At 38.9% G+C, this 14,178-nt stretch overlaps 1 protein-coding gene and 1 long non-coding RNA gene across 2 annotated transcripts in view; one reads left to right on the plus strand and one right to left on the minus strand.

The window, feature by feature from the left end:
- LOC141331059 (uncharacterized) overlaps positions 1–14,178 on the minus strand; it is a 470,059-nt gene that overhangs the window by 231,214 nt on the left and 224,667 nt on the right. The window lies entirely within an intron of this gene.
- Positions 1–14,178, plus strand: part of kcnq1.1 (potassium voltage-gated channel, KQT-like subfamily, member 1.1) — a 54,557-nt gene that overhangs the window by 14,913 nt on the left and 25,466 nt on the right. The window contains exons 3-13 of the mRNA XM_073836955.1: positions 3,332–3,458; positions 3,542–3,620; positions 3,964–4,060; positions 6,439–6,579; positions 6,715–6,825; positions 6,912–7,007; positions 7,115–7,216; positions 7,878–8,016; positions 8,130–8,165; positions 9,458–9,511; positions 9,602–9,728. Of these exons, the coding sequence (XP_073693056.1) occupies positions 3,332–3,458; positions 3,542–3,620; positions 3,964–4,060; positions 6,439–6,579; positions 6,715–6,825; positions 6,912–7,007; positions 7,115–7,216; positions 7,878–8,016; positions 8,130–8,165; positions 9,458–9,511; positions 9,602–9,728 (1,109 nt within the window). The remainder of the gene's footprint in view (positions 1–3,331; positions 3,459–3,541; positions 3,621–3,963; positions 4,061–6,438; positions 6,580–6,714; positions 6,826–6,911; positions 7,008–7,114; positions 7,217–7,877; positions 8,017–8,129; positions 8,166–9,457; positions 9,512–9,601; positions 9,729–14,178) is intronic.

Below are 14,178 nucleotides of genomic sequence, written 5' to 3' on the forward strand. Positions count from 1 at the left end.
AACAATATTTTTTCACTGGATAGTTCCATAGCTGTCCAATAATGCAAAGTGCGTGACTTTTTTGATGCGTATGAAGGAATTTATTTGGCAAATGCGTTTCCATCCCCCATTATTCACATTAATCCTTTTTCGCACAAGTCAAAAACCACCTTAAGTGAGCGTAAAAAAATATTTCGCGAATTAAGGGATTTTTATTTGAAATGTGGCGTTTCCATCACTCGTTTCTGATGCTCTTAAAAACAGAGTGATGGAAACATAGCTATCTTTTCCATTGGTTATAAGGCTTATCGCTGCACAAAACAGCGCATAAAAGCAATTCTGATTCTGTTTTCGTTTTAAAACGCATAACTTTTAGGCCTATGGTTAGGCCTGTCATTTACACTTCTCTGGCGTTTTTGATCCTTGAAAAATAAGACTTTGGATTTTAGTTTGAAAGCTCTGGGGTTGCATTTCAGTGTAAATGGACCAAAACGAGACTTTTAAAAACGATGGATGCTGCCCACATTTGCTCTGCGTATCCTTGATGACCATGTAAACAATAGCATCACACTCATTATGAATGGTCATTTGACATGCGTTTTCGGTTGTTTAGTGTCGGCCGAGATAGTTTCTGAGGCCCTGTTTACAATAGTGTGTTTTCATTGTAAAACAGCATGTTAAATAAAAAAAGATCCTCGCCTGCACTGGCGTTTTCACTGCGTTTTAGAAACGACCTCTGTCTACACTACACAACCAAAAACTCACGTCCCATGACCCTTCAGATTAGTAAGCGTAATAAAATTGACTGTTATTCCTTGGGGTGTAAAAATGCTGTAATTTCTTTTTTTACTTTGCAGTTTAACAATTACTTTTCTTAAATGAGCCTCTGAAATGAGACGCAACAAATGAGCATGATTCTATTGTTTATACAGTTGTCAAGGATGCAAAGAAAGAATGTGGGCAGCCACACCATTTTCAAAAGTCTCTATTTTGGTCTGTTTACACTGAAACGCAACCCCAGAGTTTTCAAACTAAAACAGGGTCTGCAGCATTCTCAAAAGTCTCAATTTTAGCAAAATGACAGTCATAACCGTAGCAAAAGTTATGCGGTTAAAAACAAAAATGCACTAGTGTAAAAATACCTTAGCCTACTATCCACTACTGTAAACATTAGTGTGAATCTAAGTGCAATTCCACGAATTGACACTTTTCATTCATTTTCACATTTAATTTTAATCGCAACAGACATAGTATGTTGTTTAGTTGTGCGGGGGGCATTCTTTGCCCCTTTGTCTTTAATTTATAGGGCATTTTTGTTTATTTTGGTGGCATTTTTGCCAAAAGCCCTCGTTAATTTACAACCCTGCTCCAAACTTTTATGTTCTTTTGAAGAACATAAAAGAAGATATTTTGAGAAATGTCTTTTGTAGACCAAATAAAGTCATACAGGCTAGGAATGATTTGAGGGTGAGTAAATAATGACAGAATTGTTTTTTGGTTGAACTATCCCTATTAAAGCTCCTAATTCCTTACTAATTCCTTCAAAGTCTACACAATGCCACCACAGTAGTGTATTTACTTTGCGTCTTTCTCCTAAAGAGTGTGAAGGGTTAGTTAATGCCACTGGGTATTATTTATTATCGGCCTTCAAGTGTTTGCTTTGGCTAGAGCATAAAAGGCTCGAGCAGAAGAAGTCACTCAATGCCAAGTCACAAGCTAATAGTAAGTCCATTTTTAATATTTAATGTAATCTTATAAGATTGAGGACAAGGGTCAGCTGGCCCTTGCTGTTATTACAGTGAACCCTTCCTCTGCTCACCCTGGTGACCGCATTCCAGCTGCGTTTTGGATGGGATATGTGATTACCATGGTAACCGAGAGAGGCCCTTGCATCTGGGGTCCTGTTTCCTCTCACCCTACACCAACCCCCCCACCAAAACTGATCCCATGGCCTCTGTCGCCCACTGGCCGTCCACCCAGACCTTTCGTATGCCAGCTGGTCAGTGTGATCACAAGTCTAGATTTAATTAGATAGCAAGTAGAGGAACCAGCAGCATGGAGGGGGAACTGCTAATCGGACATATAATTAGAGAGTTAGAAAAGACGGCTCTGAAATATTTGGATTATTTCATGCTTTTTTAAAAACATTGACACAAACAATTTTAGCTAGTGGCAGTTTTCAATTTCTTATATTGTTTGATAGCGTAAATGAATACTGAGAAGTGAAAAATAATTATTGTAAGTTTCCCGAAATATTCCTAAGCAATATAAACTGCTTTTGACTTGATAAACAGTGAGTTGGCCTAGTTTCAGTGCAGTCTCTCTCCTCTGCTGTGACCTCAGCTGGTTGGACTCACTTTTTCTGCCTGTATGCATTGTTTCACACCTCATGTTCTGTCTGTTCCCACAGGCTAGGGCTGTGCCTGCAATTTCATTTCATTTTTGGAGAAGCTTTAGACAGGCTAGGCAAGCGAACTCTCCGGCTTCGTGCCAGGAGCCGTCCCTAGGCAGCTGACCAAGCTCCTTCTTAGCCTCTTCTCAGACCCGGATCCAGCTCTCCAGACTGCTTATGTGACAGAGGGCTTCACGGCCAGCCTCATAACTCATACATGTCTGGTTCCTCGCAGCTCTCAAAGGGCCTGCGCTCAGCAGACTCTCAGCCTTCTTTTGTTTTCTCTTCTTTAAGAAGGAGACGAGGGCAACTGCTGTTGTTGGCCATGACCATGAACCAGCCGTCCTGTGTTTTCACACAACCCTGTGTCAGGGCTGGGAAGTCTTAATACGCATCTGTTACACGCATCCCATGTATATTAGTGTTATGAATTGCAAACTACGTTCTCAGTGATGCATGACCAAATTATTAATTCAGCTATTATCTTTTATCCCATACAAACAACAAATACGATTAATTGAATGGATTCTTTGTCCATGAGCTGTCATTATATATCCCGGGCATGGGATTGCAGCATTGAGTTGCAGTAGGTGCACAGCACACAGTGGAGGATTTTGTTCTGGACATACCTCATAAATATTTTAAAAAGGCAATACTATTCCTCATGAGGAATATCTAGACAGCCAAATAGCTCTACAATGACAGCCATTCAAATTTTCCACATAATAAAGCTGTATTGTTAAACTCGTTCTCAAAGCAGACATCTCATAGCTCAAATAAATTACCTCCATATACTTACAGAGTTTTTACATTATATCTGTCGAATCAATTAGCTCTTTATACTCACATTGTTATGTTCTAGTAAATCTCACATCGTTTCTCATTGTCATAAGCGTGTAATATCACTAATATAGTGCTCTTTTGTGTAAGCATAGTGTGTCTGTCTCTTTCATTCTGCAGGAATTAGTACTGGTAGTGTTCTTTGGTGTGGAGTATGTGGTACGTCTGTGGTCAGCTGGATGCCGGAGTAAATATGTGGGAATTCTGGGCCGGCTTCGCTTTGCCCGGAAGCCCATTTCGGTTATTGGTAAGTGTGTGCATTTTGCTGAGCATTTTGGTGCACTTTCTGGTTGTTGTTATCAACATGTCCACATGTTTTTCTTGTTCTAGACCTGATTGTTGTGGTGGCCTCCATTGTTGTATTGATATTTGGCTCTAAAGGTCAGGTATTTGCCACCTCTACTGTCAGGTAAGGTTAATATTATAATAAGTGCTTGTGACACTGGATTAATCATATTTAAGGTTCACACTGAGTCTGAAATTTTCACATGTAAATTTATACACAAATAAATACGACCTCACGTTGTGCCTCCGAGACTTTTGTCCGTCATAAGAAAATTTGGATCTGGTTTGATTTTCTGCATTTTCGCATCGATAGCAAGCATTTTAATAGGAAAGAATGAAGAATATGAAAAAAAAAAAAAAAAAAAAAACAGAAAAACACATACGTATATTCCGAACTCAGTGTGCAATGACCTTTAGATGTCTGTTTTTTGCATTGTATTGAAGCCATGACATGATGTTGTCTATAGAGGGGTTCGCTTTCTTCAAATTCTGCGAATGCTGCATGTGGATCGACAGGGAGGAACCTGGCGGCTGCTTGGATCTGTAGTCTTTATACATCGGCAGGTAAAGAACATGTTTTTTCACATTCCTGGGTTTGGAATGATGTTAAATGTTTTTGATGGAACCTTTGATATCAATAAAGAACCTATACATTTAAGAATGTATTACATGATGAATTTCTGTAGAGGTACTCAATAGACTGAAGCAATTTTTTTTTTGCGATCTCATTGCTCCAACAGCAAAAGAAGAAAAATCACTTGTTAATGGTTTTCAAGTAAAAAATATAGGGACATGTAGGATGGTCATATAAAATATTATAAGTTTACTGTTAACCCCTTACAGAAGTATTTTTACCATTTTTAAAAATATTTAATATACAATTTTCATATAAAAAACTATATTCTATTTGCCAATGTTAATTTTAGTGGAAATGTGCATTTACACGCTGAGAAAAGGATCCATTACTCTTAACATGCCACTGTTTTAGGAATCAATGAAATTTCACCCAAAAATGAAAATTCTGTCAATAATTACTCACCTTAATGTTGTTCTAAACCTGTAAGACCTTCGTTCATCTTCAGAAGACAAATTACAATATTTTTGATGAAATCTGAGAGCTTACTGACCCTGCATAGACAGCAACACAACTGATACTTACAAGGCCCAGAAAGGTAGTAAAGACATTGAGTTGTTATTTTTGTTTTCTTTGCGCACAAAAAGCATTCTCGTAGCTTCAATTAAGGCTAAACCAATGATGTCACATGGACTATTTTATAAATGTCCTTACTACCGTGGTACGTGGTAGTTGCATTGCTGTCTATGCAGGGTCAGAAAGCTTTCAGATTTCATCAAAAATATCTTAATTTGTGTTCCAAAGACGAAGGTCTTACGGGTTGAGGGTGAGTAATTAATGACAGAATTATCATTTTTGGCTGAACTAACCATTTGAGACTGGGTAAAATATTTTATTTTATTTTTATCTTTATTTGAACAGTCTTAATACTGATTCATAAAATCCTGTTGACTCTATGCCTGTTATCAGTGGCTGCTTGAAAATATATTTGTACAGTTTGTCTCCTGCTGATGTAACAGCATTCTGTTGAAGGTGACCTGTACCTTGTTGGTAATGGTTTAAATGAGTATTTTCCAAATTAGTAAGTACCAAATTCAGTGGCAGTGTTTCTGACACCACTTCTCAGCAGCAGGACTTTAGTGATAAGCCAAAAGTAATCATATTTGACTGTGAATGCAATTTGCAGTCTGAATTAAATGAATGTGATACATTAAAGACAGTGTACCATTGAGTAATGGCAATGAATATGTTTCTATTGAGTTGTCAACAATGAGCCATTTTAGTGCATTCATTTTGTGGTTTTTAGTGAATAAACATACCAGTGAAGCAAGATTCTGGAATGACTCTCGAGTCGATTCTTTCAAAGAAAAAGATCACTTCAAGAATGAAAATTTCCTGATAATTTACTCATGTACTTCATGTCTTTCTTTCTTTAATCAAAAAGAAATTTGAGGAAAAAATTCCAGGATTTTTCTCCATATAGTGGACTTCAATGGGTTGAAGGTTCAAATTGCGTTTTAATGCAGCTTCAAAAAGGTTCAACAGCTGATGCAAAAGAAAAAACTTGCATTAAGAGCCGGGGGGTGAAAACTTTTTTGAATTTGAAGATCAGGGTAAATGACTTATTTTGTCTTCTGGGAAACATGTAACTGTCTTCTGTAGCTTCTGAAGGGCAGTACTAAATGAAAAAAATATTATATTTAGGCAAAATAAGAAAAATGTACACATCTCCATTCTGTTCAAAAGTTTTCACCCCTGGCTCTTAATGCATCATTTTTCCTATTGGAGCATCAGTGAGCATTTAACTCTTCTGTTGCATATGAGTCCCTCAGTTGTCCTCAGTGTGAAAAGATGGATCTCAAAATCATACAGTCATTGTTGGAAAGGGTTCAAATACACAAAAATGCTAGAAAACCAAATAATTTGTTGGACCTGAAGGATGTTTCTGAAAAACAGCAGGCAGTTAAACTGTTCAGGACAAACAAGGAACTCACAAACAACTATCACTAAACAAAGTCTTTCAGATAGGAACACAGTATTAAGAATCAAGGGGATGTAAACTTTTGAACAGGATCATTTTTATAAATTCAACTATTATTTTCTCTTTTATGTGAAATATCTTACTCGGGTCGGTACTAAATAAACAGCAACATGCATTCTGTATGATCCCTCTTGTTTCGGTAAAATAATTAACATTTTGCAGATTCTGAAATGGGGTGTAAACTTTTGACCTAAACTGTAACTCAAATACACCCAATAAATTGGAATCAAATTGAATTTCTACCTTAGCACTAAAGCTGCAAAATCTAATTAAAGAATTGTTATTTTTCACATCATACAATAATAAAACAGTGTTTCCTCATTTTAGGAGCTGATCACAACTCTTTATATTGGATTCCTTGGGCTCATCTTCTCTTCCTACTTTGTGTATCTGGCAGAGAAAGATGCCGTGGATGATAGCGGTTTCACAGAATTCAGCAGCTATGCTGATGCTCTGTGGTGGGGTGTGGTAGGTAGATCTCCACCCATACCTTTCACTGACACAATGGCTATTACTTGGATAATTGAAGGCATACATCAGTGAACTGGATCATGTTGAGTAATGGGTGTTGCATGTCAATGTCTTTTCTGTACATATGCTCAGGTGACAGTAACCACTATTGGCTACGGAGACAAGGTCCCTCAGACTTGGATAGGGAAGACCATTGCATCATGTTTCTCCGTCTTTGCTATCTCCTTTTTTGCCCTGCCTGCTGTAAGTTACAGAGATTTAATAGCCAGAACAATTGTTCCATGCACAGCAGGCCAGTGTATGAGAAGAATGATAGTATTTCCCCACAGGGAATCCTAGGCTCCGGTTTTGCTCTGAAGGTGCAGCAGAAGCAGAGACAAAAACATTTCAACAGGCAAATTCCTGCAGCTGCATGTCTGATACAGGTGTCCCTTACTGTTGCCTATAGATGAAATATTGCATACTATTTGTCAGACATAAGGATGGTCAGAATTTCCAGAGTCAATCTGTTTCTTCTGTTCTCATGCTGAAGGCATCCTGGAGGTGTTTTGCCTTAGAGAATCGTGATTCTGCCACCTACAAGTTATTTGTGAAAAGGAACATCAGCAGCTCAATGTCCAGCCCTAAATTAAAGGTAGGCCACCTACCTACTTAAACATGCATGCACAGATAGACCAGACATGCTACAACAATTTACAAGCACAAAACTTTGTCACTTATCTGAAAAAACTAGTAGTTACTTTTCAATAATTTTTCATTGTTTTGTATTTTGTATTGTATGTGTGGGTTAGATTTGAAGGAATAATTCAACTAAAAATGAAAATTCTGTCATTAATTGCTCACCCTCATGTCGTTCCTTCAGAACACAAATAAAGATATTTGTGATGATATCTGACAGCTTTCTGACATGGCATAGGCAGCAATGCAACTACCACCTTCAAGGCCCAGAAAGGTAGAAGGAAATTGTTAGACTAACATCGCATTGAAGACTGACAGGGAAAAGGAGAAATTCTCGTAGCTTCAATTAAGGCTAAACCAATGATGTCACATGGACTATTTTAACAATGTCCTTACTACCTTTTTGGGCCTTAAACATGGTAGTTCTGTTGCTGTCTATGCAGGGTCAGAAAGCTCTCGGATTTCATCAAAAGTATCTTAATTTGTGTACTAAAGATGAACGAAGGTCTTACAGGTTAGGAACAACATGAGAGTGAGTAAAAAATGACAGAATTGTCAGAAGAGTGAAATATCCCTTTAAAAAAGTTGTCGCCTTGTTGATTTTTTTCTTTGGGCAGGCGAAGATGAGGAAGAAAATGAAGAGTAATGACAGGGATGATGGACCGAGTTCCCCCACCGTACCTTCCATAACCTATGACTCTTTAGATGATGGGAAGGACGGTGGACCGGATACAGTGTGCAGTATTCAACAGTCAGGTATTACCAACAACAAACTAAGACACTGCTGACCTTTTCTTCCTCTGTCCTGTTTTTCATCTTTCATGCTCTTGAAGCATCTCTCCTCTGATATCCTTCATTTCCCCTCTCCATTCTCACAGAAGGGGCAAACATACACAGAAGATGTGGTGAGCTCCAGTTAGTGTCTATTGCTATGTGTCTTGTCTGTACTCACTTACTAATCTCCATTCCCTATGCCTGTCTGTTTTGATTACTTTTTTTCACAGACAAATTTATAATACTGACTCTTTAATTGAAGCACATGTCATTTTGTGCCTGTAAACATCATATCTATCACAGTATACAGTGCCTTGCGAAAGTATTCATACTCCTTCCAGTCTGAGGTTCTGAATGCTCTGGACTGGGTTTTCATTAAGGCTGTCTCTATATTTTGCTGTGTTGAGGTTTCCTTTTGCTTTGACGAGTCCCCCAGTCCCTGTCACTGAAAAATAGCTCCATAGCATGAGGTTGCTACCAGCACACTTTACTTTTGGGATGGCACTGTGCAGGTGATGAGCAGTGCCTACTTTTCTCCAAACATGATGCTTGGAATTGAGGTTCATCAGACCAGAGAATCTTGTTTCTCAAAATCTGAGGTTTCTATAGGTGCTTTGTTGCAAATTCCCAGTGGGTTTTCATGTGTCTTCGCTGAGGAGACGACTGAGTTCGGCCACACCGCCATAAAGTCTGGATTGGTGGAGTGTTGCAGTGCCGTTTCTCTTTCTGTAAGTTTCTCCCATCTGCATATATGACCATGGAGCTCAACAAGAGTGACCATCAGGTTCTTGGTCACCAGTCTAACCAAGGCTCTTCTCCATCAATTGCTCAGTTTGGCCAGGAGGCCAGCTCTAGGAAGAGTTCTAGTTGTTCCAAACTTCGTTCATGAAGGATAACAGAGACTACCTGCTTCTGTGAACCTTCAATGCAGCAGAATCTTTTTCTGAACTCTTCCCCAGATCTGTGCCATGACACAATGCTGTCTCTGAGCTCTACAGGCAGTTCTTTTGACCTCAGGGCTTGTTTTTATTTTGTCTGATATGCATTTCCACCTGTTAGACCTTTTATTGAGAGGTGTGTGCTTTTCCAAATCATACTCATTCAAATGAATTTGCCACAGGTTAACTTCACTCCAAGTGTAGTAACATCTACAAGTGATATGAATGTTCCTGACCCAGTTTTTATTTCTAATAAATTTGCAAAGTTGTTACAAAGCTGTTTTGTGTTTTTTTTATTAGTGTATTGAGTGTGGATTGATGTAGAAAAAAGGTCATTTAAAGCAGTTTAACATAAGGCTGCAACATAACCGTGAAAAAAATGAAGGGGTATGAATACTTTTGCAAGGCACTATAATTGCTTGGCATGAAATACACATTTGAAATGTGCCATTTGAAAGCATTGAGCTTAATCTCTCTCCTCGCAGAGCGGGTGCCATCCTGGAACTCTCTATCCTCTTTCCAGTTCTCTACATCTCCAGGTGGGTAACAGAACAATGTCGGCTTGTTGAAATTGGAAAATGCAAAGCTGTTTCAGCCTGAAATGAGGTGTGCATTTTGTGTGTCTTTAGGGAAAAAGCCTGGGATTTTGGAAGTGCAGCCTCGGCCCACGCTCCAGAGGAGCAGCAGCATCGCAGAAGATATGGAAACCGAGGCGGAGCGAGAGATTTCGCTCGTTCCAGTCACTCATGTGTCTCAGTGAGTAAGAACATACCATTTTTAGCATAATTTAAACCGAGTCTATATGGCAACCGTAGACAGCAGACAGACAATTATTCAAGTTTCAGAAAGTTTCCGCTTTCAGAAGTCTTCCAGATGACATCTAGTGGATGGGCAATTAAAAAAGCGTTAGCTTGATGGTGTCAGAGTTAGCACACCCCTGCAGTTCACACTCACAATATTGCCTCTGTAAATGCAAATGGAGTCTAATCATCCTGCTAATCTCTACAGTCACTAGATTCTCAGCTCAAATCTTCAAAACACTTTTAACACATCTGCGCCATCTCTGCTGGAACACATCTCAGCTTTCCGAGCCCACCCACCTCAGCGTGCACAGTGTATGTTTCTGGGCCCCGAAGCATTCCCATGAAGAGTGGTTATGTTGCAGGCTGAGTTTTGCCTGAGAGGAGGTCATTATCAGAATCTCTTTGCCCCATTAGCTGTTCAGCATGTGGAACAGCGCAGGGACTGTGTATACTGCAAACCATTTACTTACGCAGGCAATGGAGCGATCCCATCTCTGAATAATCTAATGAACCATGCCTCTGTTGGGGGTCTACAGCTCATTAGATTATCCAGAGAGCCCTTTTGCATTTGCGATGGGATCCTCCACTCTAGAGTGTCTAACCTTAGGCCTCTATTACCCTCTAAATACAAAGGTGTCCAGGGCTTTTTTTGCCCAGCTTTAACTTTTATTTATTTTGAGAAGCCACAAGAGGGCAGTGGAGGTGTTTTTGTAGACCAAACCCTTCTCCTGGCACTTCAAAGCATTCGTTTCTTATAGTGTGCACTGGCAAAATCATACTATTGCTGCTTATACGTGTATTTTATTCATACACGCTGATGTAAGAAGTCAGAGTGAGAAAAAGCATCTTTTGAAATGCAATCTGGCAGCTATTTTAGCTTCGCTTTCGCTCGCACATTTCTTGTATACTTACTTTGACCTTGATAAAGCTGAAGCTGTGTCTGAAGTAGCGATAATATTAATCACAGAACTGATGCAATTACATGTTGTTTATACGCTGAGATTAATGTAATCGTCTGGAAAAATGTAGGTGTTTTCCACCAGAGCAACTTAAAAGAGATTTGAATTTTAATTAGCTAGGTATCATTTTTTTAGAGTCTCAAATATGAATCCTCTCTAAATCCTCATTCTTAGGAGACATATTGCATCTCCTCTACAAAGGAGCCTTGTCACTACAAGCTTTCATTTGATCTTTGAAGTTTAATGAGCTTTCATTCGCCTCACACTGAGATGCAATGGCAACAGCTGGCTGTTCTCTCCCTCTCTTTTCTCTGTCTCTCCCTCCCTCTCTCTCTTTCTTCTGCTGCTCAGTGTGGGTGTGAGTACATGTTTATTTGTTTATGTCCAGCAGAGCAGGGTGGGGACTCGAAAAGACCAGAACCACAGCGTTTCTGCTCCTCTCTGCTCATCTTTTCTCATCTTACTTATTTTCTTTGCTCCTTTCTGCTCCTCTTCGCTCCTCTCTGCTCCTCTCCTCTCCCTTAGGACATTTGTCCTGCTCTGACCTTTGACCCAGGCTGTTAACTCAAGAGGTGGGAGAGGCACAAAAGCCTCCTCGTGCCTGCAGCTGAAACAGTTCGGCTGCATTGGGGGTGGGGAAAGAACAATGCCACAGAAACGTCTTTCTGACCGCTGCGCTCCTAAAACACACACTGAAGGATATCAACACTGCTATACACTCTTACTACGAAATATTAAACTTTGAGCGCAACGAGGTGTGGTAAATAATGAATTTGATATAATTTGAAGACTCTTTATAAGTCATTCAGTCAAGTAGTCACACACGTTATTTCATATCAAATACAAAGGAGTCATTCGCAGCTGCCTGGATCAAAGAAAATAAACTGCCGTCCAGAGCGGCACAGGTATAAAGATGAAATCAAAGCAAACGCAGGTGCGTCTGAAAGTGCCCATTTGTACTCGCACGTATCTGCTGTTGCAGTCTTGTAGGGCTGTGGTGTGAGGTTTACCAAAGGAGACCCGAGCTGAAAAGATTGATTTATTCTCAGTAAACAGAGAAGGACTTCTAGTGGCGGAGGCCAAGCCAGGCCGTCTACACTGGTGCGGAGACAAAGAGCCATTGTCTGCGGCTCTACACACGCCAACAATAGTCTGATTGACAAGCGGCCCTAGTCGTAATGGGCTTCTGGGCTAAAGAGCGCAACAGTGACTTTTGTTAAAAACACTCTTGTCTTCCAGAGCAATAATCTGTGGTAATTTCACTGAAATTTTAAATATCACTGCATATTGAACATACTACTAAACTATTTATTTTTAAGTATCACTATATTTATGTAGGTATTTTTGATTTGACAGTTAAATAAATGAAGTAGGCCTATTTCCCACATTTCTGTTATAACCGAGTATAGTGTGTGTGATGATGAGCCACTATACCCTGTGCGATTTTGAGTGTGTGGCGGTGTGTGAGGCGTGCTGAATGGGACAGAAACATTGGCTCACTAATGCCTCTTCAGCGCGGCTTGCCAGCACAAGTTTCTTTATCTTGCCCGTCACGGCCCCTTTTCTTCCCCCCTTAACAGTAATTGTGTTTCGTTACAGTGTGTTAGAGCTAACGAGGGACATGGAGCGAGAGTCAGCCAAGCAGTGAAAGACAGACAGAGAGAAAGAGAGAGTTGCTCAGCAAGAAAGAACACATCCCAGATGATTCTCTCATTTGCTGTCAGACCAAAAGCCCAGCAAGACTTTCTGTGGAAGTTTGTAACAGAACATTTCACATGGCCAACCTGACAACTAATCGGACAAATTCCTGCGAGCCGTGCGTGCCAGCAGCAGTGCTGTTGTTTTTGTTTACAAAAAAAATTATGGATAGCAGACTGAAAATGAAAATTCATTCATCATTTACTCGCTGTCTTATCGTTCCAAACATGACCTGTTCTGCTCAACCCTATCTGAACTGAAAAAGAAATGGCTGAAAACTCATTACACTTAACTGCATCCTGACTTTCAATGATAGAGAAAGAAAAACGGTTGAAATATTCTTTCAAATACAGTCAAAACATTTATTCAGACACCTTCAACATTTCCCACATTATCACAGTTTTCGCAATAGTTTAGAAAATGGTAATCAAATATGATGAGAACTCAGAGTTAAACTGTGTCAGAACAGATTCATCTTGAAAATGCCAGATAACTTTGATAGAAATGTATGTAATGGATTACAATCAACCAAAAATTCAGAAAACTGTTAGTATGACAATATTTACACAACTATCAATACTTTGTTGACCAATTACCAAGCAATGCTTAATTTTGTTCAGTCTGTGGTTTAAAAAGCATTAGCAATTAAAGAAAAAGAAAAAAACCTTAAGCAAAACATGATCAGGTCAAAGTGTCTGAATAACTTTTGGTTCCAAATTTTTTTTTAGTTTTACTGGTAGTTCAATGTATGGAGAGTGTTTGGGTATAATATGTCAAACTATAATGTCCTGCATCCACTAGTTAAAAAAAATGGTGTCTGAATAATTTTTGGTTTGGCTGTAGCTTCTTTTATAATCTGCAATAGAAAGAAAGTCAGTTTTGAACATGAGAGTGAGTAAATGATACCAAAATATCCAGTTTTGCGTCAACCTTTCCTTCAAAACTGTTTTATCAGCAAACAATACAATTGTTTCCTTTAAAGGATTAGTTCATTCCTGGATAAAAAATTTCTGAACTCACCCCCATGTAATCCAAGATGTTCATGTCTTTCCTTTTTTTAGTCAAAAGAAATTTTTTGAGGAAAACATTTCAGGATTTTCCTCCTTTAATGGCGATCAACAGGTTGAAGGTCCAAATTGCATTTTTAAGGCAGTTTCAAAGGACTCTACACAATCCCAGCCGAGTAATAAGGGTCTTATCTAGTGGAATGATCGGTCATTTTCTAAAAAAAATTAAAAAAATATACTTTTTAACCACAAATGCTCGTCTTGCACTAGCTCTGTGAAAGGTCATGTGAGGTTAGCTCTTTGTCTGTGTACTTCGGTTTATTTTCTCCTCCAACATCAAAATCATCTGACATCGTTGTTTTATCTTTTTTGTAAAGGGCGTTTGACTTTCTTTGCACGTTCGCTTTGTAAATACTGGGTTGGTACTTCAATGAATGTTATGCATTATCTTTCCAACGTTAACGTAATTCGTAAAGTCAAGCAAGTCCAAGATGAGCAATTATGGTTAAAAAGTATGTAAATTTGTATTTTGTTTAGAAAATGACAGATCATTTCACTAGATAAGACCTTTATTCCTTGGCTGGGATTGTTTAGAGACTTTTGAAGCTGCACTGAAACTGCTTTTTGAACCTTCAACTCATTGATCCTCATTGAAGTCCACTATATAGAGAACAATCCTGGAATGTTTTCCTTAAAAAAACCTTCATTTCTTTTTGACTGAAGAAAGAAATTAACATTT

The sequence above is a fragment of the Garra rufa genome, chromosome 3, assembly GCF_049309525.1.
Source record: "Garra rufa chromosome 3, GarRuf1.0, whole genome shotgun sequence".
Classification (NCBI taxonomy): domain Eukaryota; kingdom Metazoa; phylum Chordata; class Actinopteri; order Cypriniformes; family Cyprinidae; genus Garra; species Garra rufa.